At 40.1% G+C, this 25084-nt stretch overlaps 1 protein-coding gene across 2 annotated transcripts in view; it reads right to left on the bottom strand.

Annotated features, from left to right (window-relative positions):
• The window catches only part of LOC124124839 (mucin-4-like), a 26905-nt gene extending 1821 nt beyond the window's left edge, over window positions 1-25084 (bottom strand). The window contains exons 1-9 of one of the 2 annotated variants that reach the window (XM_046488126.2): window positions 24928-25084; window positions 14439-14616; window positions 13535-13681; window positions 12352-12708; window positions 8462-8662; window positions 7055-7231; window positions 5473-5631; window positions 4591-4937; window positions 1960-2050 (exon numbers count right to left, since the gene is read on the bottom strand). In XM_046488126.2, coding sequence (XP_046344082.2) covers window positions 1960-2050; window positions 4591-4937; window positions 5473-5631; window positions 7055-7231; window positions 8462-8662; window positions 12352-12708; window positions 13535-13681; window positions 14439-14613 — 1654 coding nt within the window. In that variant the 5' untranslated portion in view covers window positions 14614-14616; window positions 24928-25084. Of the gene's footprint in view, window positions 1-1959; window positions 2051-4590; window positions 4938-5472; window positions 5632-7054; window positions 7232-8461; window positions 8663-12351; window positions 12709-13534; window positions 13682-14438; window positions 14617-15013; window positions 15110-24927 lie in introns of those variants that run through there. The other variant, XM_046488125.2, reaches the window with a different exon arrangement.

Raw genomic sequence — 25084 nt, 5'->3', positions numbered from 1 at the left:
AGATATCGAGAATCAACATGAATTTTCTCCTTGTGTCATAACTACACTCGCATGGTTAGCAGAATGTGAAAAACAGCTAAATCGACGTTAATCTGTAAACTATTGACCAAACTTAATATTTAATTAATTTAAGTGAGTTGGGTTTAACGCCGCTTTATATCACGGCGTGTCAGCTTAATGAGTAATACATGTCTCAGACGTTTACAACTTTAATGAAACCCACGAGCACGGGTACGGTGCCGACAAACCTAGAAGCAAAATCGGGGCGAACGGGATTCGAATCCACAGTCAGAGATTTCTGGCATGCCCAAGACACGCAAGTCTGCACAGCGAATTGCGGTGCTTTAGACGACTGGGCCACACGTAACCCCTTAATTCAGCTTGTATCCTTTTCTACAAGCTGAATGATTGTATCAAATTGTGGTTTTAGTAAATGAAAATAGCGTGAAAGAAAATGCTCATTGAATTGTCGACCTAACTGAATAGTCGAGCTAAATAATAGTCGAGCTCACTGAATAATCGAGCTTATTGAATAGTCGAGCTATTTGTATAGTCGACCTAACTGAATAGTCGAGCTAAATAATAGTCGAATTCACTGAATAATCGAGCTTATTGTATAGTCGAGCTTACTGAATAGTCGAGCTCATTGAATAGTCGAGCTAACTGTATGGTCGAGCTCACTGAATAGTCGAGCTAACTGTATATTCGAGCTCACTGTATAGTCGAGCTAAATGTATAGTCGAGTTAACTGAATAGTTGAGCTTATTGAATAGTCGAACTAACTGAATTGTCGAACTCACTGAATAGTCGAGCTCACTGAATAGTCGAGCTAATTGTGTTGTCGAGCTAACTGTATAGTCGAGTTAACTGAATAGTCGAGCTCACTGTATAGTCGAGTTAACTGGGGGCGGTCGGTAAGCCTAGTGGTTAAAGCGTTTGCTGGTCACGCTGAAGCCCCGGGTTCGATTCCCGACATGGGTACAGTGTCCCCCGCCGTGATATTGCTTGAATATTGCTAAAAGCGGCGTAAAATCATACCCACTCACTCACTCGAGCTAACTGCTTATTGCATAGTCGAGCTCACTGAATCGTCGAGCTAAGTGTATAGTCGAGCTAACTGAATAGTCGAGCTAATTGAATAGTCGAGCTAACTGAATAGTCGAGCTAACTGAATAGTCGAGCTTATTGAAGAGTGAGATTTACGGTCTTCCTCTCATCCGTCTCATGCTTTATGACTCACACGTGAACAGATATAATGTTTACAAACACTGTACCTTTATCAAACAGTGTTTAATGACATCACTTGCGCACCACTATTGGCATTAGCTGGTTATCAGCGTTGTGTGTTCGGTGAAACTGTCTACTCTGCTCCCAGACAGACAGTCTACTCCCGATAGACGGTGTTACGTATCACATCACACCTGCTTTCCATGGACACACCTTGTATGCGCCTTACTTTACTGTTGACATTTAACTTGAATGTGACGTGTCCGTGAGTTTCTGCAGACGCAGAAAGCTCTGATGTCGAATCAGCTACAAATGCTGCCTGCATGTATTGCCGCCTACTAACCAGTAGTCTTTATGTATTGTTGTTGTTTTGTTGTCGTTTGTTGTATACCATATATGTCCGTAAATAATCGAGTCTGGATCAGACAATCCAGTAATTAACATCCTGGGCATCGATCTAAGCAATTGGGTTGCGATGACATGCACAAACCAAGTCAGCGAGTCTGACCATCCGATCCCGTTAGTCGCCTCTAACGACAAGCATATTCACCTTCTACGGCAAGCATGGGTTGCTGAAGACATATTCTAACCCGGATCTTCACGGGTCAGTCTGTATGTATAAGCACCAACTAACACGGCCATGGTAACGCCACACACCTCGTGTTGTTACAGGGATATGGTACAAGAAGGTAGTTTCAGTCAGTGTTATTGCAGACATGGGAGACATTGTACCTGTTGCGTTGTGCGAACTCCAAAGTCCAGCAGCACGACCCTGTAGCGCTCCGTCCGCCAGCACATACTCCACCTCCTGCCATCCCCCTCCCTGAAACAGTCAACAGTCAACACATGAACCCACAAATTCTCAATGACGCTTAATTTCTTCTGGAGGTTAGAAACACTATCACAAACGAGTATCAAATCATCTGCAAGTAAAAGGATGTGGTTAATGCCTGGATGGAGCTGTACACCAAACGGATACTCCTCTTCCATCTCAAGAACATTTTCATTTATAAAGAACTGGAACAGGAAAGGGCAAAGTACACAGCCTTGCCTGACCCCCAAAGGGCGATCGAATGCCCCAGACGTACACCTTGTTAGACCTTACACATGCCTTAACGTCCTTGTTGTTTGATTGCAATATTCTTCCCAGTTTTGTACTTACTCCCCGTGGAGTCGAACGCCCTAGGGAAGTCAATAAAAGCGACGTAAAACTTACCCCCTTCACGTGAAAGGAATCATTGTACAAGAGCATTAAGGACAAGACCGTTATCTACAGTGGAATACCCCTTCCGAAAGCCTGACTGGCATTCGGAAGTAACACAAACTTTGTCTGTACAGAAAACTAATCTCTTGCATAGAACTGACGTGAATACTTTTCTAAGGACACTCAGAAGGCTTATGGCTCGATACTCATTTGGAACCATTGCGTCATCTTTCTTACGTACTGGGATGATAATTCCTAATGACCAATTTTCAGGTAAAACACCATTTTCATTCATTCTATTGAATATAATCTCCAAGTAAGGAGAAATGACATCTGAGGAGTGTTTAGGTTTTCGCTTATGATATGGTCAACTCCAGCTGATTTATTGTTCTTTAAGGCACGGATACTGTCTCTGATTTCTGATCTTTTTATCGGGCAGTCAAGAATGTCTGCTGTCAATTCATGAGAATCACATGAGTCACTGAGTCTCAATATGTGTGTATAAAGTTGAGAAATATTCAGCCCACTCTCCCGCGGAGATAGGATTGTGATGATGTTGACGCCCGGACACACGTTTGACAATGTCCCCAAAACGTTTGTGGTCCCCAGTTGAGTTTATCACTTGTACTCTATTACGCTGTCGATACTGGTCCCCCTTTGTCCTACTCAAGGCGTACCTGGTAGTACTTGGCTAGGTGTTCAGTGCTTTGAGTGACCCGAAAAGTGTGTAGTGCATGACAGCGTTCGTGTTTTTTAATAAGACATTCGTTGTCATATCATGGGGAGTCGCTATGCCTTTTACGTCGATTCTCCCTTTTGAACTGTCGTTCTTACGAAGTATTCTTATGACACGAACCGTATCAATGTGTGTTTGGGTTATTTGTTTGCCTTTTGTGGCTCAACAAGGCCCGACACGTGTGTAATTTATGTGGCAACTAGATGTGACACATGACACCAATACGAAGGGCCACTGGACGCTGATAAATGTACATTGTTCTAAGGGTTGTGTATAAAGTGAGATTTTATGTCACTTCCATGTGTCACATCACTCACGCCATGGCGGCAACACAGATTTTGTTGTTAGTTTTTATTTCATGATATGCTGTTTGATAGAGTTGTGTTTGATCACAAACAGTTTCATATAGTTGTTTGATCACATACTGTATTATATAGTTGTTTGATCACACACTGTTTTATATAGTTGTGTTTGATTAGACACTGTTTTATATAGTTGTGTTTCATCGCATACTGTTTTTATAGTTGTGGTTGATCACATACTTTTTTATATAGTTGAGTTTGACCACATACTACTTTATATAGTTGTGTTTGATCACATCTTGTTTTATATAGTTGTGTTTGATCACAAATTGTTTTATATAGTTGTTTGATCACACACTATTATATGGTGTTGTTTGATCACATGTTGTTTTGTATAGCTGTTGGATCACATACTGTTTTATATAGTTGTGTTTGATCACATACTGTTTTATATAGTTGTGTTTGATCACATATTCTTTTATATAGATGTGTTTGATCACATATTCTTTTATATAGTTGTGTTTGATCACATATTGTTTTATAAAGTTGTGTTTGATCACATATTGCTTTATAAATATGTGTTTGATCACATTTTGTTTTATAAAGTTGTGTTTGATCACATGTTGTTTTGTATAGCTGTTTGATCACATATTGTTTTATATAGTTGTGTTTGATCACATATTGTTTTATAAAGTTGTGTTTGATCACATGTTTTGTATAGCTGTTTGATCACATATTGTTTTATATAGTTGTGTTTGATCACATATTGTTTTATAAAGTTGTGTTTGATCACATATTCTTTAATAAAGTTTTGTTTGATCACATATTGTTTTATATAGTTGTGTTTGATCACATATTGTTTTATATAGTTTTGTTTGATCACATGCTATTCTGTATAGTTGTTTGATCACATACTGTTTCATATAGTTGTGTTTGATCACATACTGTTTGATCTAGTTGTTTGATAAGATAAGGTTTTATAAAGTTGTGCTTGATCACATATTGTTTTAAATAGTTGTGTCTGTTTGCGTTGTACATATCCACCGATTGTAACGAAATATCGTTTAGATCACATCTTGCAATGTAACGTTGTGTCTAGGCACCCATTGTGTTATACTCACGGACTGTGGGAGGGTAAAGTTGACTGCAGGGCTGCTGTACGTTTTGGCAAAGAACTCAGTTGTGCTGTCGCTGTTGCTGCCGATGTAGAGGGAGGGACTCACACCACAGTCTCCGTTACACACGAGGGCGTGGCGAGACGCGTATCCCGCGGCCTTGAACCTGAGAGTGATGACCACAGTTGACCCAAACCATGCGTTGGAGAACCGATTGACCACAAGACGGCTCTTGCCATCAAACACAGCACTCCCGCGGCTGACGGTAACGCCTTCGTTACCAACGTGCACAGACTTCCCGGACATGTCGTCGGTGTTGACGTCAAATGGCAGATACATCTCAGGTCTGCAAGCTGCACACAACATAAATATGAATAACCAGCCTAGATTTTCTGCCGAAACAGTTTCCACTTGGCGCAAAGGGCAAATAGCTGTTAAAATTATATGAATGGCCCACTGAAAATCAGTAATGACACCAGGTGTTCGCGAAAAGGGTAAGTATGGCCTGCTCTACCGGTAGAACCCGCAATTCATACAATTTTCATAAAAAAGGTAAGCATTGATTGCCTGACGCGGCACAGCAGTACTCCTGCCATGCGACGTCAGCCTTTAAACAAACCACACAATCAAGTGATCGATGAACCAGAAAATTCAGTAAGACGAGAGTACCATTACTGATTTTGTTGAAACTAATAAACACACAAACATGTTTTCAATCTTTTGTCAATAGAAACACCACTTGCCATGGGTTATTTGATAAAACAGACTTGTCGCGTGCGCTGCAGTGTAGTCCCACGCAGCCGGAAATTAACTATTTAACAGCACGGAACGTCTTTCTTATACTTTGTAGAACAATGTCTAAACACCAATCTTTGTCGGAACACTAACCTTTGTTGTAGTTTTGCGGCGCAATAAAAGCACACCCACAGTTCCCCTCGCTGTACGCCGTGAAGAGCGGGCACCTGTGACGGACCCACGAGCCAGCTGATGTCCGCTGCTCGAACACGTGCTTGTCTCCGGCCACTGGACGCAGGTCACACGGGGCGTCTGTGGGTCAAAGTGTTTCATGTGCATCAGCGAAAAAAACATAACTGTACTTCATAAAAAGTGGTGTAAATGTTATGTCATTCGTTTCATATCACAACAGTTTCACTGACAAAGCCCTTACCAAGTGACACGAGACAGTGAGTGAGTGTGTATGGTTTTACGCCGCTTTTAACAATATTCCAGCAATATCACGGCGGAGGACACCAGAAATGGGCTTCATACATTGTACCCATGTGGGGAATCGAACCCGGGTCTTCGGCGTGACGAGCGAAAGCTTTTACCACTAGGCTACCCCATCGCCCCGACATGAGACAGACCTACAAGCCCTCAAAGAGTGGCGGTATAAAAACTTAATTGACAATGTCGGTAGCGTGCTCTCCCATGAGTTCATACGACCACATATCATTACACTTCCACCGGAAAACTGACGACGTTGAGTAACGTCGCCTGGACGCCTGAAGGCGCCTGTTGACGCCTGCAGGTGCTTGCACGACCATCACCAGGTGAAACCTGGAATCATCTTTGAACAGTATACTGTCCCTGTCTTGTCTTCGGAGCCTCACATGAGGTCTGCATTAAGTTAGGGGTGCCTGACGGTGACGTGGAAGCAAAATGTGGCGTATCGCTGGACGTCGGGGCCGGATGGTGTGCTCCATCAACCGGTTGCGTACGGTTCTAATTGGCCTCAACACAGGAACTGTTGGCGCTTGATGTCGCAGTTTGGTATCGATTGCGTAGATGCACCAACCGAATATGGTTGTCTTGTTGACGTGACGTCAGTCGTGGACGACCGGTGGCAAGTTACAAGTGTTACCCTGCTGTAGATAATATCTCCAAAGAGATAATATTGTGTTTCGATGAACATTAAAATATCCGGCAACTTTTATCCGTTTTTCGCCATTCCTGTTTACAGCATACCTATGGCTGGTAGACGTTGATTTCCAGCAAGCCGTGGCATAGCGTTAGCGTTATTTACAGTTAACCAATGATATTTTTCTGAGCACCTGATAGCTAAACAATGATTGTGTGCTGTTCACATTCAAAAACAACTTGTATAAGCACCCAACAAACACGCAGACATTGTTCACCGTGAATTAACACGCACGAATATGTATTGAAATTAGATGCATTATTGAATTTAAGAATAAATGTACTTCTATTGAACTTTATATGAAGCACAGTTACTTTGTTTCGTTAGTATATTCCTCAGAGGCATGTTTTTTAACAATGACTATGATCTCGAACAAAAGAAACGTTCGACCTGCGGAAAACGGCTTTCATATAAACAGTGCACGATTGTTGAACTCAAAACAACGTCCTCCAGTCTTGTCTAGTCTCTACTGCATACTGAAACAAGAGTTGCGCAATTCGCAAGAACCAAGCTTTCGATTTTTAAGTGTAGGCTTTCAAAGAAGTTACATACCAGGAGTATCTCCCGCCATTAGACAAGCAACAGTACAGGTCACATTCGTCTTGCATGACCCGGAAGTGATATCGTATGACTGGTATAGTGGGCAGCACTTGGCAGTGGCACTTCCGGTACTGCAGTCCCAGTAGTTGCGGCAGTCGACAGTCAGCGGCCTCCCTGTAGCGCACACATCTGCAATAACCGCGAGAAAAACATATTCAACATGAAAGGGGAGGGATTGTATTTATAAACCTGCTGCCACGTTTGCCTGTTGTCTTGTAGGTAGTAAACTCCTTCCGCACAATAGCCCCCTGGGAGGTTTTACATTTTCCTACTAAGACTTGGTATGAGGTTTTACTTTTTCCTTGTTAGACCTGGTAGGGGTTTTAATTTTTCCTTGTAAGACCTGGTTTGAGGTTTTACGTTTTCCTTGTAAGACCTGATGAGTTGAGTTGCAGATTTGGTGTTTCAAACGTCGAAAGACAAGAAATGCAACTTTTCCTTATGGATCACAGGAATCGAACCTGCAATCTCACATATCGTGTGAAGTTTTGTAACCCATTGCTTTCCCACCGAGCCACCGGAGAAGGTGATCATTTCTGTCCAATATTACTTGTCATGACTTCGAATGTGTGCATGCTGCGCGTTGTCTTTCACTCACACGCTTCGATCGAATTACCCTTATAACGCGGACCATTGTATTGTTTCACAAATAAGATATCACGATCTTTTTTGTGGAACTTCTTGTATTTAGATTTGTTTGATAAAACACTCCTCCTTGGCTTTGGTTGAACATGTAAACAGGCTTTACAATTGTAAAGTAAATTGGATTTTTTGTTTAAATTAAACTCTTTTGACGGTTTATAAGCCAGAGTAAGACACTATCCTTCGGTTGAAAAAGTAAACACCCAGTCGCCAGGAAATCCCTCGTGTTTTCATTTCCAACCAAAACCTCGGAGGCGTGTTTTCTCCCATACATATAAATGTACCCTGGCCGAAATCAGAAGAAATGTTGTTTGTGTGTTGTTGTTTACCGCTGCACTCAGCAATATTCCACCTAATGACGGCGGTCTGTAAATAATCGAGTCTAGACCAGACAATTCAGTGATTAACATCATGAGCATCCATTTACGTAATTGGGATGCGATGACATGCATCAACCAAGTCAGTTTGTCGCCTCTTACGACAAGCATAGTCGCCTTTTACGGCACACATGGGTTGCTAAAGACCTATTCTATCCCGGATCTGCACGGGTACTGACCACTGCATAGCACTCGGGCCATTGGACGAGTCCATTAAACCCTTAAAGCCAGCAGCTAAATCTACAGGTAAGCATCCAGGTAAGTCACTGGTTACCTGGTAACAGTATAACTGTATTTCTGTCTGCTAGTTGACACTGTGCCGTCATCTGGCTATACCCACCTTGTGCACACGGCACATTCCCCGGGAAGTCACACGTCAGTACCGCCTGGTTCCAGTATAAACCTGTCGGGCACGACTTCTCTCGGGAGACGGTGGTGGAGACGTCGCTGTGGTAGCACTGATAGAATCGGGAACAGTCGGAGGGGTGGGGGACGTAGCCGACGCCGTTCGTCATGACACATCCGGTACACATGTCCCCATCTGGAGGAAGATGAAGACAGGAGGATGGAGACAAATGTAACAGGCAGGGTCACACTGAGAGAGGGTGATTACTATTAACAGTTAACAGAAAGAAGCAATTTGAACTGACATTCTTTTATTCTTAATCCCGAGACCTTCTGTGACAAGATAACAATTCCAGCCTATGACGACACTGCAGAGCAACAGAAATATTATTTTTCAGATCACGTCTAAATTCCATGTGGCATCTGCAATTTGCATAATCTTCTCTCTGCGGGTACACAACGCTTATTCCAGTAAACAGAAACAAGCATGTGGTTATTTGTGCATATTTTCGGCGGCACAAAGCAAGTTGGAATTGAAATTCTTTAATTCTTAATCTCGAGATCTTCTGTAACCAGATAACAAATCCATCTGATGACGACACTGCAACAGAAATTGTATTTTTCAGATCTGCAATCTGCGGAACTTTCTCTGTGCTGGCACACTATTCTTTTATCTTAATTACTGTCACTAATCATAGGAAATGCGATGTTATTTATGCACATCCGCAGCGTGACCCCAGTAGCTGGATCTTCTACCCCGACACCTTGAACAGAGGCCACAGTCATGTTTGTTATTGGAGATAAACAGCACCCGTGAGTTCGTCTTGCACACACGCTTAACTTGATGCCTTGGCCCCTTCTCATGTTAGCACCAAGAACAGGATTGTAAACGTTCATGACTTCTACATTGCATCAAGTTTCTTCAGTGTTCACCTGTAACGTCTACACTACATCACCACCAACCTTTAACGTCTACACTACATCACCACCAACCTGTTACGTCTACACTACATTACCACCAACCTTTAACGTCTACACTACATCACCACCAACCTGTAAGGACTACACTACATCACCACCGACCTTTAACGTCTACACTACATCACCACCAATCTTTAACGTCTACACTACATCACCACCAACCTGTTACGTCTACACTACATTACCACCAACCTTTAACGTCTACACTACATCACCACCAACCTGTAAGGACTACACTACATCACCACCAACCTGTAACGTCTACACTACATCACCACCGACCTTTAACGTCTACACTACATCACCACCAACCTGTAACGTCTACACTACATCACCACCAACCTGTAACGTCTACACTACATTACCACCAACCTGTAACGTCTACACTACATCACCACCAACCTGTAACGTCTACACTACATTACCACCAATCTTTAACGTCTACACTACATCACCACCAACCTGTAACGTCTACACTACATTACCACCAACCTGTAACGTCTACACTACATCACCACCAACCTGTAACGTCTACACTACATTACCACCAACCTGTAACGTCTACACTACATTACCACCAACCTGTAACGTCTACACTACATCACCACCAACCTTTAACGTCTACACTACATCACCACCAACCTATAACGTCTACACTACATCACCACCAACCTGTAACGTCTACACTACATTACCACCAACCTTTAACGTCTACACTACATCACCACCGACCTGTAACGTCTACACTACATTACCACCAACCTTTAACGTCTACACTACATCACCACCAACCTTTAACGTCTACACTACATCACCACCGACCTTTAACGTCTACACTACATCACCACCAACCTGTAACGTCTATACTACATCACCACCGACCTTTAACGTCTACACTACATCACCACCAACCTGTAACGTCTACACTACATCACCACCAACCTGTAACGTCTACACTACATCACCACCAACCTGTAACGTCTACACTACATCACCACCAACCTGTTACGTCTACACTACATCACCACCAATCTTTAACGTCTACACTACATTACCACCAACCTGTAACGTCTACACTACATCACCACCAACCTGTTACGTCTACACTACATCACCACCAATCTTTAACGTCTACACTACATCACCACCAACCTGTAACGTCTACACTACATCACCACCAACCTGTAACGTCTACACTACATCACCACCAACCTGTTACGTCTACACTACATCACCACCAATCTTTAACGTCTACACTACATCACCACCAACCTGTAACGTCTACACTACATTACCACCAACCTGTAACGTCTACACTACATTACCACCAACCTGTAACGTCTACACTACATCACCACCAACCTGTAAGGACTACACTACATCACCACCAATCTTTAACGTCTACACTACATCACCACCAACCTTTAACGTCTACACTACATTACCACCAACCTGTAACGTCTACACTACATTACCACCAACCTGTAACGTCTACACTACATCACCACCAACCTGTTACGTCTACACTACATTACCACCAATCTTTAACGTCTACACTACATTACCACCAATCTTTAACGTCTACACTACATTACCACCAACCTGTAACGTCTACACTACATCACCACCAACCTGTAACGTCTACACTACATCACCACCGACCTGTAACGTCTACACTACATCACCACCAATCTTTAACGTCTACACTACATCACCACCAACCTGTAACGTCTACACTACATAACCACCGACCTTTAACGTCTACACTACATCACCACCAACCTTTAACGTCTACACTACATCACCACCGACCTGTAACGTCTACACTACATCACCACCGACCTGTTACGTCTACACTACATCACCACCGACCTGTAACGTCTACACTACATTACCACCAACCTGTAACGTCTACACTACATCACCACCAACCTGTAACGTCTACACTACATCACCACCAATCTTTAACGTCTACACTACATCACCACCAACCTGTTACGTCTACACTACATTACCACCAACCTTTAACGTCTACACTACATCACCACCAACCTGTAACGTCTACACTACATCACCACCAACCTTTAACGTCTACACTACATCACCACCAACCTGTAACGTCTACACTACATAACCACCGACCTTTAACGTCTACACTACATCACCACCAACCTGTAACGTCTACACTACATCACCACCAACCTGTAACGTCTACACTACATCACCACCAACCTGTAACGTCTACACTACATTACCACCAACCTTTAACGTCTACACTACATCACCACCAACCTGTAACGTCTACACTACATAACCACCGACCTTTAACGTCTACACTACATCACCACCAACCTGTAACGTCTACACTACATCACCACCAACCTTTAACGTCTACACTACATCACCACCAACGCGAACATCTTCACTGCATCACCATCAGCCATGTTGTCAATGTTTCATCTGTTCCTTGTACAACTGCATAAGACCCTCCTACAGGCTATAGGCTACAGGCTTCAAGTTCAGGACAACAGACAACTGAATTATCTCATGGCTCTGTTTGTTTGTTTGTTTATTGTTTAACGCCACACTCAGCAATATTCCAACTATATGACAGCGGTCTGTAAATAATTGAATCTGGACTAGACAATCTAGTAACTGACAACATGAGCATCGATCCACGCAATTGGGTTACAATGACTAGCATCTACCAAATCAGCTGGCCTGACCACCCAACCCCGTTAGTCGACTCTTACGACAAGCATAGTGGCCTTTTACGGCAAGCATGGGTTGCTGAAGACCTATTCTACCCCGGATCTTCACGGGCCTCCTGGCTCTGACGAAGATGAGATGCAGATGCAGATGCCAACTGAAGGGCGTGTATTCATATAACAACCCATCACTTACTTGTGACTGTTGGTGTTGTAACAGTGAAAGTTGATGTTGATGTGGGCAATGGCGTTGTTGTTGCTGCTCCTGTTGTTGTTTCTGTTATTGCTGTTTCTGAAAATGGCGTTGTTGGTGGTGCTGTTGTTGCTGGAGTTGTGGCTGCTGCTGCCGTTTCTGTTGTTGTTGCTGCTGTTGTTTTTGTTGTTTTCACTACTGTTGCTGTTGTTGTGGAAGTCGATGGAATTGTTGTCACTCTAACTGTGCTGGGAAATGTTGACGTCGGGGTTGCAGTGGATACAGGTCGTGTCGTGTATGATGTCGTTGACGCCGTGGTGACAGGAGGATCAGATAGGCGCACAACATACGTGTCGTGACCTATATAACAGTATCACAATATGATCACTATAAGAAACATAATCCATAATTTTAATTTAGACAGGCATTGATATAAACGATACCGAAAAAGTTGAATTGAAAATTGAAACAACATTTTTTTTTAAAGTTTGATTATGTCTAATTACCCATCCTTTATTTCTGCAACAGTTTAAAAAAAAGTAGGCTGGGTAATTTATGTAAATATAAATTTGTTCAATGAAGACTAGGTTAAGAAATGTGTGCAATCACGTGACCCTACCAGGTCTGAAATGTTGTGAATTTTGTAATAAAGCAATTTTATCGATTTTCAAAGATAACATGTCTGAGCTGCCAATCAATAGTTATTATGCGAATTGTTTAAAAGAAATTTGAAAGGTTCTAATCAAATAATATTTTTTTAAATAAAGCATGACTAGGCTGACTAAGTGTCAGTGCACTTTATGTTTTGGATATAGCGTCGCTAATTTAAGCAAGTTTCAATGGAAAATCAAACATATGATTAACTGACAGAAAAGGTTTACATTCGAGCTCATGTTGCATATTTCTTGCCGTTTCACAATTTCACAATCGCATGGAGAAAAGACGAAGGAAGGGGGAAGGTCTCAAATGGGCAGATTCATAGATGGAACGGGCGTACATACATGGTTAGTGATATATGCTACAACTATGTTGGTTGTCACTATTGACATGTTCGCTATGAAGTTCCGGAAAGGCCAGAAGCCGGCCTATGATTTGCGTCTATAACGCTGAAGTAGAATTTGGAAGGAATTCCTGATAGGATCCATAACTTGAATCGGGACTTTTACTAACGGCATCCTGTACGTACTGCTGTCGAGATCGGCAACCATTATCGTGTCTGACGACCGGGGCGAGGATATGGGCTGTACAGCGTTGTCTGGGACGTCGGGCGTTGAGTCCGCACAGCCCTCACTGTCATCGTCATCATCGTCGTCATCGTCATCATGGCAATCACCTGTAACAGAGGCAATAGACTCACAGTGACACACGGACTGTTAGCTGGCTCTATTACAGAGGCATAGTGAATAAGAGATAACTACTACTGTCACACAACTACTACCACTATCACTACCACCACCACCACCACTACTACTACTACCACCACTACCATCACCACCGCCACCACCACATCATCACCACCACCACCACCACCACCACCACTACTACTTCTTCTACTACTACTACTACTACTACTACTACTACTACTACTACTACTACTACTTTTACCACCACCACCACTGGTGGTAAACGTCTGAGACCTGCATCACTTCGGGCTTTCCTCCCACATTTAGCTGTCCCACCATGATGTAACTGGAATACTGGTAAAAGCGGCTTAAACTCACTCATCCACTTCTTCCACCACCATCAGTGCTACGACTGCTTCTACTACTACTACCACTACTATAAACGTAATATAGATTGAATATTGCTGATTGCGGCGTTAAACAATAGAAAAACAAACACACCACTAGGGGCGGTCAGGTAGGCTTATGGTTAAAGTGTTCACGCCGAAAGTCCGGTGTAGAAGGCTTAAATGACTCCCCTTATGCCCAAACAAAAAAATGTGTGAAGCACAACTGATGAACATTAATATACTTGATCAACATTGTAAATGCCTTATCGCGATTATCGGTATTAATAACGGTATTTCACTGCGTGTGTTTTATTCGCTGTCTGTGGTTTGTACCTTGCTACCAGAAGAGTGTACTTACTGACAACAATGTTAGTCTTTACCACCAACACATTTGATAGTTTATTTGGTTCAACATCAGCACTGTCCCCAGCATAGTTGATGACGTTATTGGAGGTGCCGATCTGGGCGTGGCCCGCATGTGTCTGGAGCAGGAGGAGGGCGACACACCACAGTGTCCACTCTCGGGCTGGCATGGTCTGCAACACAACGTTAGGGTGAAGGCGGAAATATGGCATTACACACGTGTAGTTAATGGCTTTTTCATATGGCCGTGTCCCCTCTTTCAGAGTGAGTGAGTGAGTTGGGTTTAACGCCGCTTTTAACAGTATTCCAGTTATATCGTGGCGTCTCAGCTTAATGTGGGAGGAAAGCCCGAAGTGATGCAGGTCTCAGACGTTTACCACTTCGGTGAAACCCACGACCACAGGTATAGTGCTGACTAACCTAGAAATATAATCGGGGCGAACTGGGATTCGAACCCACAATCATAGGTTTCTGGCGTGTCCAAGCGACGCAACTCTGCACAGCGAATCGCGGTGCCTTAGACGACTGGGCCACCCGTGCCCCCTCCCTCTTTCAGAAAGCGCAGTTCACCTGGCACACGCGCTTGAGCACCATACACGACGGCAGTGACCATCTGCTGAAAGCACGACACAAGAATTCAGTGATCCCTTGTGCAGAGCACAACAAACAATCTCAGCGTTGACCTGGCGGCCAGGCAGACAGACTATAACTCACTGTCAGGTCGGCACACCTGCAGCAAGGAAGTGAGTCACCATTATTCATTATTTGGACTGTCAAGTCGTTCCCTTCAGAGGCAACACGAACCAGGAATAGTTGACTGACATGTAACATGCTGAAAAAGAAATCGATTTTTTCCAAACATTTTGCTTTGAAAAATGTCCTTGGTCCGATTTCAATGCATCGATACTATTGAAATAGGGGAACTATCATCCCTATACTATTGAAATATGGATATTATCACCACAATACCATTGAAATAGGGGTACTATCATCACAATACTATTGGAATAGGGGTACTATGATCTCAATACTATTGAAATAGGGATACTATTATCTCAATACTATTGAAACAGGGGTACTATCATCTGAATAGTATTGAAATAGCGGTACTATCACATCAATACTATTGAAACAGGGTAATATCATCACAATGATATAGGGGTACTATTATCGCAATACTATTGAGGTAGGGGTACTATCATCACAATGATATAGGGGTACTATTATCGCAATACTATTGAAGTGGGGTAATATCATCACAATGATATAGGGTTACTATTATCGCAATACTATTGACCTTTTTCACACTTCGCTACTTCCGGTTTGAAAGCGAGGCTTGGAGAGCAGAAGGTGAAGGCTGGATAGCACATGAAACACATGGAGATGTCAACAAGGCATGCAGTCGGGACAAACTGTGACAATTTAACCATCCCGGTACATTTATCGTAAGTATTGAACATTATTCTTATTGACAAACTATTCTACTGTTATCTGGTCTCCTTACCGATATAAATTTGAGTCTGGCCGTTCTGTTGTGATTTCAATTTAAAATATCCATGACCACCTGGTAACTCCCAATGCAGTTTATGGTGGCTGAACAGACTTAATACAAATTCTACTGAAATCTTGTAAAAAATAATTCATTGTTTACACACCATTAAGCCAAACTATTTATTGTGAGTTTAAATAACTTTGCGGGTTGTATTTGAAGTCGAAATATTGACCTTTAGACCATATCTAGATATATGTCAGAAACTAACTAAATTGATATGTTGATATAATGTATCAAATTGTAACCTACTGAGAATTTACAATCGTAACAAATCAGAAGTTTGCATCAGTTGTGTATTTGATGTAAATTGTAATGGCCTCAAATGCATTCCAATAAAATATTAGAAATCTAGATCTACTTGTGCTGTTGTGATTGGGAACAGTTGTTATTTTGATTGTCAATGTTGACAGATTAGATAGCATGAGGTGTAATATTTCAACTGAATTATTACATAAAGGGTGTGTAAATATTTAAAGTAAAGTACAGTTTGATCTGTAATTTTGGTAACAATTAATATTTCGACCAAAATGTTATTTACTTTACTGTACCAATTTAATCATGTCATGAAATGAACAAAAACCCAACTAATAATGTCCAGTAAATGTTCAATCTACATGTGATCTTTATATAATTTACAGAAACAGATAACTCTTTCACAGTTTGTATTCAAATATTTCAAATGCATAAATTGATATTGACATTACTAAAAACTTAAAGTATAAAAAGAATTATTTTTAATTCCCATGCGTATTGCAATCATAACTCATTTATTCCCTTTGTTTAATTGTGAAACCCATCTGGTTTTATGTCCACAAACATGTTTTGAAACTTTTAAAACAAAAAGATATTTTTGTGTGCAAGCAATTGCCATGTATTATTGATTATTAATCATATCAATTTATATATAAGAATATAGTTGTGCTTACTGTGTTATTTTGCAATAATTATATTGTTATGATGTAATATTTTACTATTGTTAACAATCTTGAGAACTTTAGTTTATTTCAATCAAGTCAAGTGGTGTGATCATTTTGATATTTTTTTATAATTCAATCAAAAAGAGAAAAATAAAAAAATATAAATACATAGAAGAAATTTGTTTTCCTTGTCAAATAACGATGATAGCATGAATTTATCTCATGCTCCTTGTATAGCATGCTCCTTGTGAAAATTCATTCCATTTCTTCTTCGAATGTACCTTATATGATGATTTTAGGAAGACATTACTGACAGCTATCGATAATCTTGGAGGACAAAAAACTCTACATAGTATTCTTTTTGGTGATTCAAACTTAGATGTTTTCCTGAATACAAAAATATTCTTGTCTGTACACAAATTTATAGAAACGACTAACAGATTCAGTAGCTAGCATATTATTGTTTCCAAACTGTTAATCATTAATATTGTTAAATCTATATTCAACACTAAAATGTATAATATTAGGATATGTATGAGATGCACACTGTCTTCACTTTCCAGCACATTGTACATATCCTTCATATGAGCACTGTATACATGTATATATTGTGCACTATGTTTCCACAATGTGAAGCTTCAACTGTAAATTGTTCATTTTCATTATGCAATATTATGTATAACTGTATATAGGGAGAAGGCGGTAATAAGTGCTGCCCTTTGTCTTTTTGGACAATAAAATATGTTTAATAATATTTCGTCTTGTGATCTGACAAAGTTAATATTTTCAAGTCAAGATATCAACTTTAGTAAACCACATGAAGAGATAAATATTGCATTTGACAAAATAAATTCAAGTCTTATATTTTCTTTGTGATCTTCATGACCTTACTCAGAAAACCATAGTGTCCATGAGGCAGACTGACTGTAGGTGTGACAAAACGTGATATTTCACCTGATTTTAATAAAAATCGTATTTTTTTCACTCTAGCGAAAGTATGTTTTCAGCATGGTCATGATTAAATACATACCGGTAATACAAATATCAAAACGTGTTTCATTAAAACAAGAGTGAATTTCTGTGTGACATTGGTATAAAGAGCTGTAGTACACTGTCATTAAATTGATGCATCTGTTGAATTTACCCTTTACACAGAATATACTGTTTGAGTTTTCGACATATCAGATGAATTCATGCCTTCAAGATTGTTCTAAAGTACATGTAGCATGTAATGTTACACACTGTGATTAATTTTCCTTAAACTTCTCTATTTCAGAAGAATGTTGTTTTCTAAATAAGCAATATTTTGAGAGAAGGTGAATATGCATTGTTTATGAAAAATGTTATTAAAGTAGGAATATTATTATAATATTATAGAATTATTCATTTCAGGCCAGCGAGTCAACACAATGAAGTACTAGTATCCGGTGACGGATGTCAGGAGGAGCTTTCTGCTGACAGTAACACAATGGTTACAATGTGCGTCCTGTCAAAGGACGAGGAAGTGAAAAGACATATTTATTCAATCAACAAATGTGGTTCTTGTCACATTTCACTAAAATAGGACGAGGAACGGAAAAGCCTTATTCACTCACAAATCAACATGGCCAATATTTATCGGACACTGAAAAAGCACATTGTACCATTTGTTTACAAGCAAAAAAATTATTTTCTCCTGGAATTTAATTAGGTGCTTTTGACTGACAAAGACACCCAGTCCATGTTAAGTTTTGAAAACTTATATTGTGAGAAATAAAGATATGAAAATTTTGGTTTATTTTTCTTTGTTAAATATGAGAAATCCAGATTGTTCCATCAACATAATTTGTACCGATACATATATTTTATCTTGGCTTGATTACCAATTGAAGTTGATTCCTTTTTATCTTTTGTTATTTTAACTGTACTCATATCTGATCAAGACATTTTCAAACTATTCAGGATAAATGTATTAGTAGCTTCCTTTTGATATACAATTACCTTTCATCATACAGGATTGGGTGAGGGTGTTCAAGAAGTTGGTAGTTGTATCAATTCCTATATTTCTTCAATTTCATGCATTGTTTATATTTATCAATTTTTAGTGTCCTTTTAACTTATTTTAAACAGTTCACACATTATTACTTTTGTAGTGCACGGTGCAATCTCAATCGGCAATAATCAGTTAAGTAAGTGATGTTTGAAGAACAAGTAAAGTATCATCTGTCATTGTACACACTGAATAGAGTTATTGCCCCTTCTGAATATATATTTTGACACACGAATTATTTTCATAATTAACATTGTAATATGTTAAAATGAAAATCATAGCAGAAAAAGTGTCTTTTGTCAACTGGACTCATGGCAAAACGATAGTGCGTTGTTCAGCAAACACCACTATGAAACGTGAAATAAACATGATCTCAATCTTGATCTAGAGTTCGCCAAGCCACGCACTGACTGAGCAATTTTGCAAAAGTACACTGACGTGTTTCATGTTATGCTGTTTATTTACGATAGAAACCCTCTGTCATTGAATGTACTGTCACATTGTATGCCAACGAGGTTATGATAAAACAATCTATTTCTGAAATACGTATCTCGAAATGCACCTTTCGATTCACTTCCGGGATCCTGACAGCAAAATGCTAATTCCAGTGTATAACATGCATATTTTAGTTGGACCTCATGATTTAATGTGAAATATCTTCTGTATTATATACAGAGGATACCATTTTTTGTTTGTTTGAAATGTCCATCAGTGAAATGCACAACATGCTGTCTATTCCCTATGAGCTGATGCGACTCTCACTGCATGGAGCTATGCTCTCCAAGCCTCGTTTTCGATCCAAGATGGCGAAAGTGTGAAAAAGGTCAATTGAAATATGGTAATATCATCACACTACTATTGAAATAGGGGTACTGTCACAACAATCCTATTGCTCCAGGGGTACTTTTATCACAATACTATTGACATGGAGGTACTATCATAAAAATGCCATTGCAATATGGGTACTATCAGAACAATACTATTGAAATAGGGGTACTATCATCGCAATGCTATTGAATTACGAGTATTACCATAGCAATACTATTGTAGGGGTACTATCATCTCGATGTTGTTGTCCTAAGGGCATCGCCGTTACTATACTATTAAATTTAGGGTACCGTTATCGCAATGCTGTTACACCAGAGATACTATTGTAATATGGTTAAAATTGGGGGAACACTTGTCCTAATATCATTGCAAAAGGAGAAACGCTTGTCGTAATGCTGTTGCAATAGAGGTACTGATTGCAATGCATTGACACTACTGACATAGGGATGTTATCATTGCGATACTATTGAAATAGGGGTAATAGTATCAGAATATCATTAAATAGGGGTACTATCATTGCGATACTACTGATAATAAGAGTATCATCATCACACTATTATTGGAATATTGAAGATAATACGTTCATCGCCTTATGAGCGATTTTAAAATCCAGATTGTTTTCAATGCTCTAGTCTAGTTTTGGAGTAACCGTACGTCCTAAATACTGAAATACATTTACAGTTTCCATAGTCAGGTCAATATAGAACCATCTCTCACGTTTTTATAAAGTGTCGCCCATTTTGAATAAAATAAATTTACTTTAGTCAGCATTAATTTCCACACCCCAAACATGGGAATATAATGGCAGAGTATCAAGGCGACGTGTGATAACGACGTGAGCAACTACGTCGGTAACTAGTATCAACGTGATCAGCTAAGGGCTAAAACATTTAACATTTGCTTAAAACCAAAAATACTATCATCATACGTAACTTTTTACACCAACATATAAAACAGCACAGGATGGAGGGTACGCCCTTGTCTTATCCTACGTATCAAACTGCTCAGGTCTCCCAAGACAATACATAAAGAAGGCATCCAACTGACGTCTATCATGACTTGACAAGTCTAGATTGCCTCTCTCTGGTCTCCATATGGATTTTATTTTATATTTTGCAGATATATATTTATAAATAAAAAGGACTTATTTCTCGGACTAAACGATAGTCTAGAAATTTCCTTCAACGTTCAAAGTTACAGTAGCTTTAACATTACTATACGTATTGTTTATGCTATTAAACAAGTGCCATGAATCCCATCTTGAAGGACAATTGTATCATAAGTCTTGGATTAAAACTAATTTCTTAACAATGGCTTCAGTTCATGGGATTTAATATGATATTGTGCCATTCACGCGACAGTGGATGCCTACTGAAGCGTAACATATGTTGACGCAGGCATAACCAGGTCATAATGACAGGTGATAGAAGGCAGTGCGTCAACCACACACAACCACACACACACACACACACACACACACACACAAACACACACACACACAAAAAAAACAACCCACATACACTCACTAACATACACTCATTCACATACAAACATACACATACACCAACACACACAAACAGAAACACACAGACACATACAAACAAAAACACATCATTACACAAACACATAAACACACACAAACAAAGAAACACATACACACAAACACACACAACCTAATGATACCTTGGACCTTGGCGAGTGCTCCCACATATCTCTCCTAAACACACAAAACACAAAACATACACACACACTCACACACAAACACACACACACACACCGACAAACGGTAACATACACTCAGACACACACAAACATGCACATACACAGACACATCGCAAACACATAAACACATACACACACCACTACAAACACATACAAATACAAACAAATACATAAACACATACACACACAACTACAAACACATACAAATACAAACAAACACATAAACACATACACACACCACTACAAACACATACAAATACAAACAAACACATAAACACATACACACACCACTACAAACACATACAAATACAAACAAACACATAAACACATACACACACCACTACAAACACATACAAATACAAACAAACACATAAACACATACACACACAACTACAAACACATACAAATACAAACAAACACATAAACACACACAAACACACACACAGACACATACATAAACACACACACACACACACACACACACACACACACACACACACACACACACACACACACACACAATTAGTGTCCCAGGAATGTGGTCGCTCTTACCACGTGATCACACAGCCTTGCACACACGAGGAAGTCTAACGTGGACAGTAAACAGACAACACCATGTTGTAAATAGTGGAGATTGATTGCCGGTAATAATATAACAGCTGAAGAATCTCATTCATCAACATCCATTAGCAGTTGTACGTGTTGTCGAGGAAACAAACACATGCTTAATCTTTTACAGTCTAGTTGCCGCCCAGTGACACCAGTTCTGACAGCAGCAGATGTTTGTTTTGCAGGTAGAGAACATCAGCAACCATATAAGGAGTGTGGTAACTTGCGTCCGTCCGACTAACTCCAAAAGCTTATATAAATGAAGCACAAAACCCTTTCCATTTCCAATAGAAATCTCTGCATAAAGCAGAGTCGATTGTACCCTTCCGACTATATCATAAGCATGACATGTGTTTATGAATCACTATCAAATAGTGATGACACCAGGTGTTCGTCAAAAGGTGAGCGTATCCTGCCAGACCGGTGGCACCCATAACAAACACATGCCAAGGCAAGACAATTGTTCACCAATTGATCATATGGTACAAGTCAATACAGGGAATTGCAACGGACATAAAATTTGGTCACTGACGCATCAAATTTGGAAATGTCCTCCACATATCTAATATGGATTATAGACATTTATCATTTAACTTAAGCATTTATCCATGCCATAAGCTTATGACATAAAAACATGTATGTCATACCCCAATGACATAAGTATGCAAATTAGATATGCAAATTAGATAACCGGAAGAGCGAGCGGTTTGATTTGAAACTATATATTATAAGTGAAGTTACACCAGAGATATAATCAGATTACACAGAATCGTTGTTGTTACCGTTATTAAATTTTCAATTATTCTGCAAAAGTCTGTTCAAGTATTTTGTTTAAAATAATCCGAGGAACTTTTTTTCTCAGCGAATTGTTTATTTTGGTTTACATGGCTATGGAAAACATGTATCACTACGCACGATCTATACGTAAGATTTCGACAAGTTGCTGATGTTAATGTTTAATGCAATTATTCCTTAATTTGGAAGCAAAAATGTGAAAATGATAAATAGAATTCATCACTCGTGTTTTTTAATATGGGAAATATCAACCTCGTCCCGTTAATCGGTATTTGCCTCGCCAAAGGCTCGGCAAATACTGATTAACTAAGACTCGGTTGATATTTCCCATATTAAAAAACATTCGTGATGAATCCTCTATATGGAATATGTCTGAGAAATATCTAGGCGACGTTTGTGTCGTCTTTCAGACTCAATGTAGAACACAGATACAGACTGTCAGACACAATGTAGAACACAGATACAGACTGTCAGACACAATGTAGAACACAGATACAGACTGTCAGACACAATGTAGAACACAGATACAGACTGTCAGACACAATGTAGAACACAGATACAGACTGTCAGACACAATGTAGAACACAGATACAGACTGTCAGACACAATGTAGAACACAGATACAGACTGTCAGACACAATGTAGAACACAGATACAGACTGTCAGGCTCAGCGCTTGTGACTGCCATTGGTGGGTTGTATCCCTTATTCACTCCCTGGATATGGGGGGCACGGGTGGCCCAGTCGTCTTAGGCGCCGCGATTCGCTGTGCAGCGTTGCGTCCCTTTGGCACGCCAGAAACCTATGATTGTGGGTTCGAATCCCCGATTATGTTTCTAGGTTTGTCAGCACCATACCCGTGCTCGTGGGTTTCACCGAAGTGGTAAACGCCTGAGACCTGCCTCACTTCGGGCTTTCCTCCCACATTAAGTTGACACGCCGTGATATAACTGGAACACTGTTAAAAGCGGCGTTAAACCCAACTCACTCACTCACTCACTCCCTGGATCTGCGATCCGTCTACATCTAAATAATGACGACATTATAAGGAGCGTGTAAATAACAGCTACAAAACCATTTCCAAACTCATAAGAAATACCTCGGCCTTATCATAAGCATGTGTTGATGAATCCCTTTCAATTAAAGATGATGCTGGCTGGGTACTAAAACGTGACAACATCCTGCTCCATCCTGCCCCATCACAAACACATGCAAGTGTTCACCTGAACAACGCAGAAAACACACACACATATATATGGTACATGTGAAGAGAGAATTTCATCGGGCGTCATCGTACATCATTATAGTTTTCTTTAATGACATATAGAACGAACCATTGTTCTGTATATACAACATACAGAACGAACTATTGAAAGGAACCAATGGGACGAACCATTTGTGTCCATTTACAACATGCAGAACGAACTTTTGGAACGAACCATTGGAACGAACCATTTGTGTCCATATATAACATGCAGAACGAACAATTGTTGTCAATATGTGACAATACTACCCAGCACTGTAGTAAATATATTACTACAGATTCTGTTTGTTTAAATTTGTTTGTTTGTTGTTTAACGCCCCACGCAGCAATATTCCAGCTTCATGACAGCAATCTGTAAATAATCGAGTCTAGACCAGACAATCCAGGGATTGATATCGTGAGCATCGACCCACACATTTTGGATACGATGACTTATTACTATAGAGAGGCCCACATGCACCCTGTTGTTGTGGTAATTTATGAGAAAATCGATTGTAAGATTCCGACTATATTATGAGCATGTGTTTATGAATCACTATCAAATTGTAATGATACCAGGTGTCGAAAAACTACGAATTAACGTTGATGCCGAGTAAGGTGGTAGAAACCCCATTTTCTGGTTCCTAAGACACGTTTCACAGGTCTGCTGCGTGTTCTTGAGGAGTAAGCACTGCATATGGATATATACAGTACATCAAAATGGTAAAGGATGGAACTAGGGACACCAACACCACAATGTTAACATGTGTTGTCTTTTCAGCAAACTCACCTTAGCGCTTATAACACACAGATCCTTCACTGAAGTACCTTAGTTACCGGTACACGCTCCTCACTGACTAGAAACACCCGACACTGATTCTATATGCCCCTCACTGACTCTATATACCCCTCACTGTCTATATATGCCCGTCACTGACTATATATGC

This window comes from Haliotis rufescens, unplaced genomic scaffold (genome assembly GCF_023055435.1).
Source record: "Haliotis rufescens isolate VD_foot unplaced genomic scaffold, xgHalRufe1.0.p SCAF_6, whole genome shotgun sequence".
NCBI classification, from domain to species: domain Eukaryota; kingdom Metazoa; phylum Mollusca; class Gastropoda; order Lepetellida; family Haliotidae; genus Haliotis; species Haliotis rufescens.
This window is presented reverse-complemented; position numbering and strand designations above follow the sequence as displayed.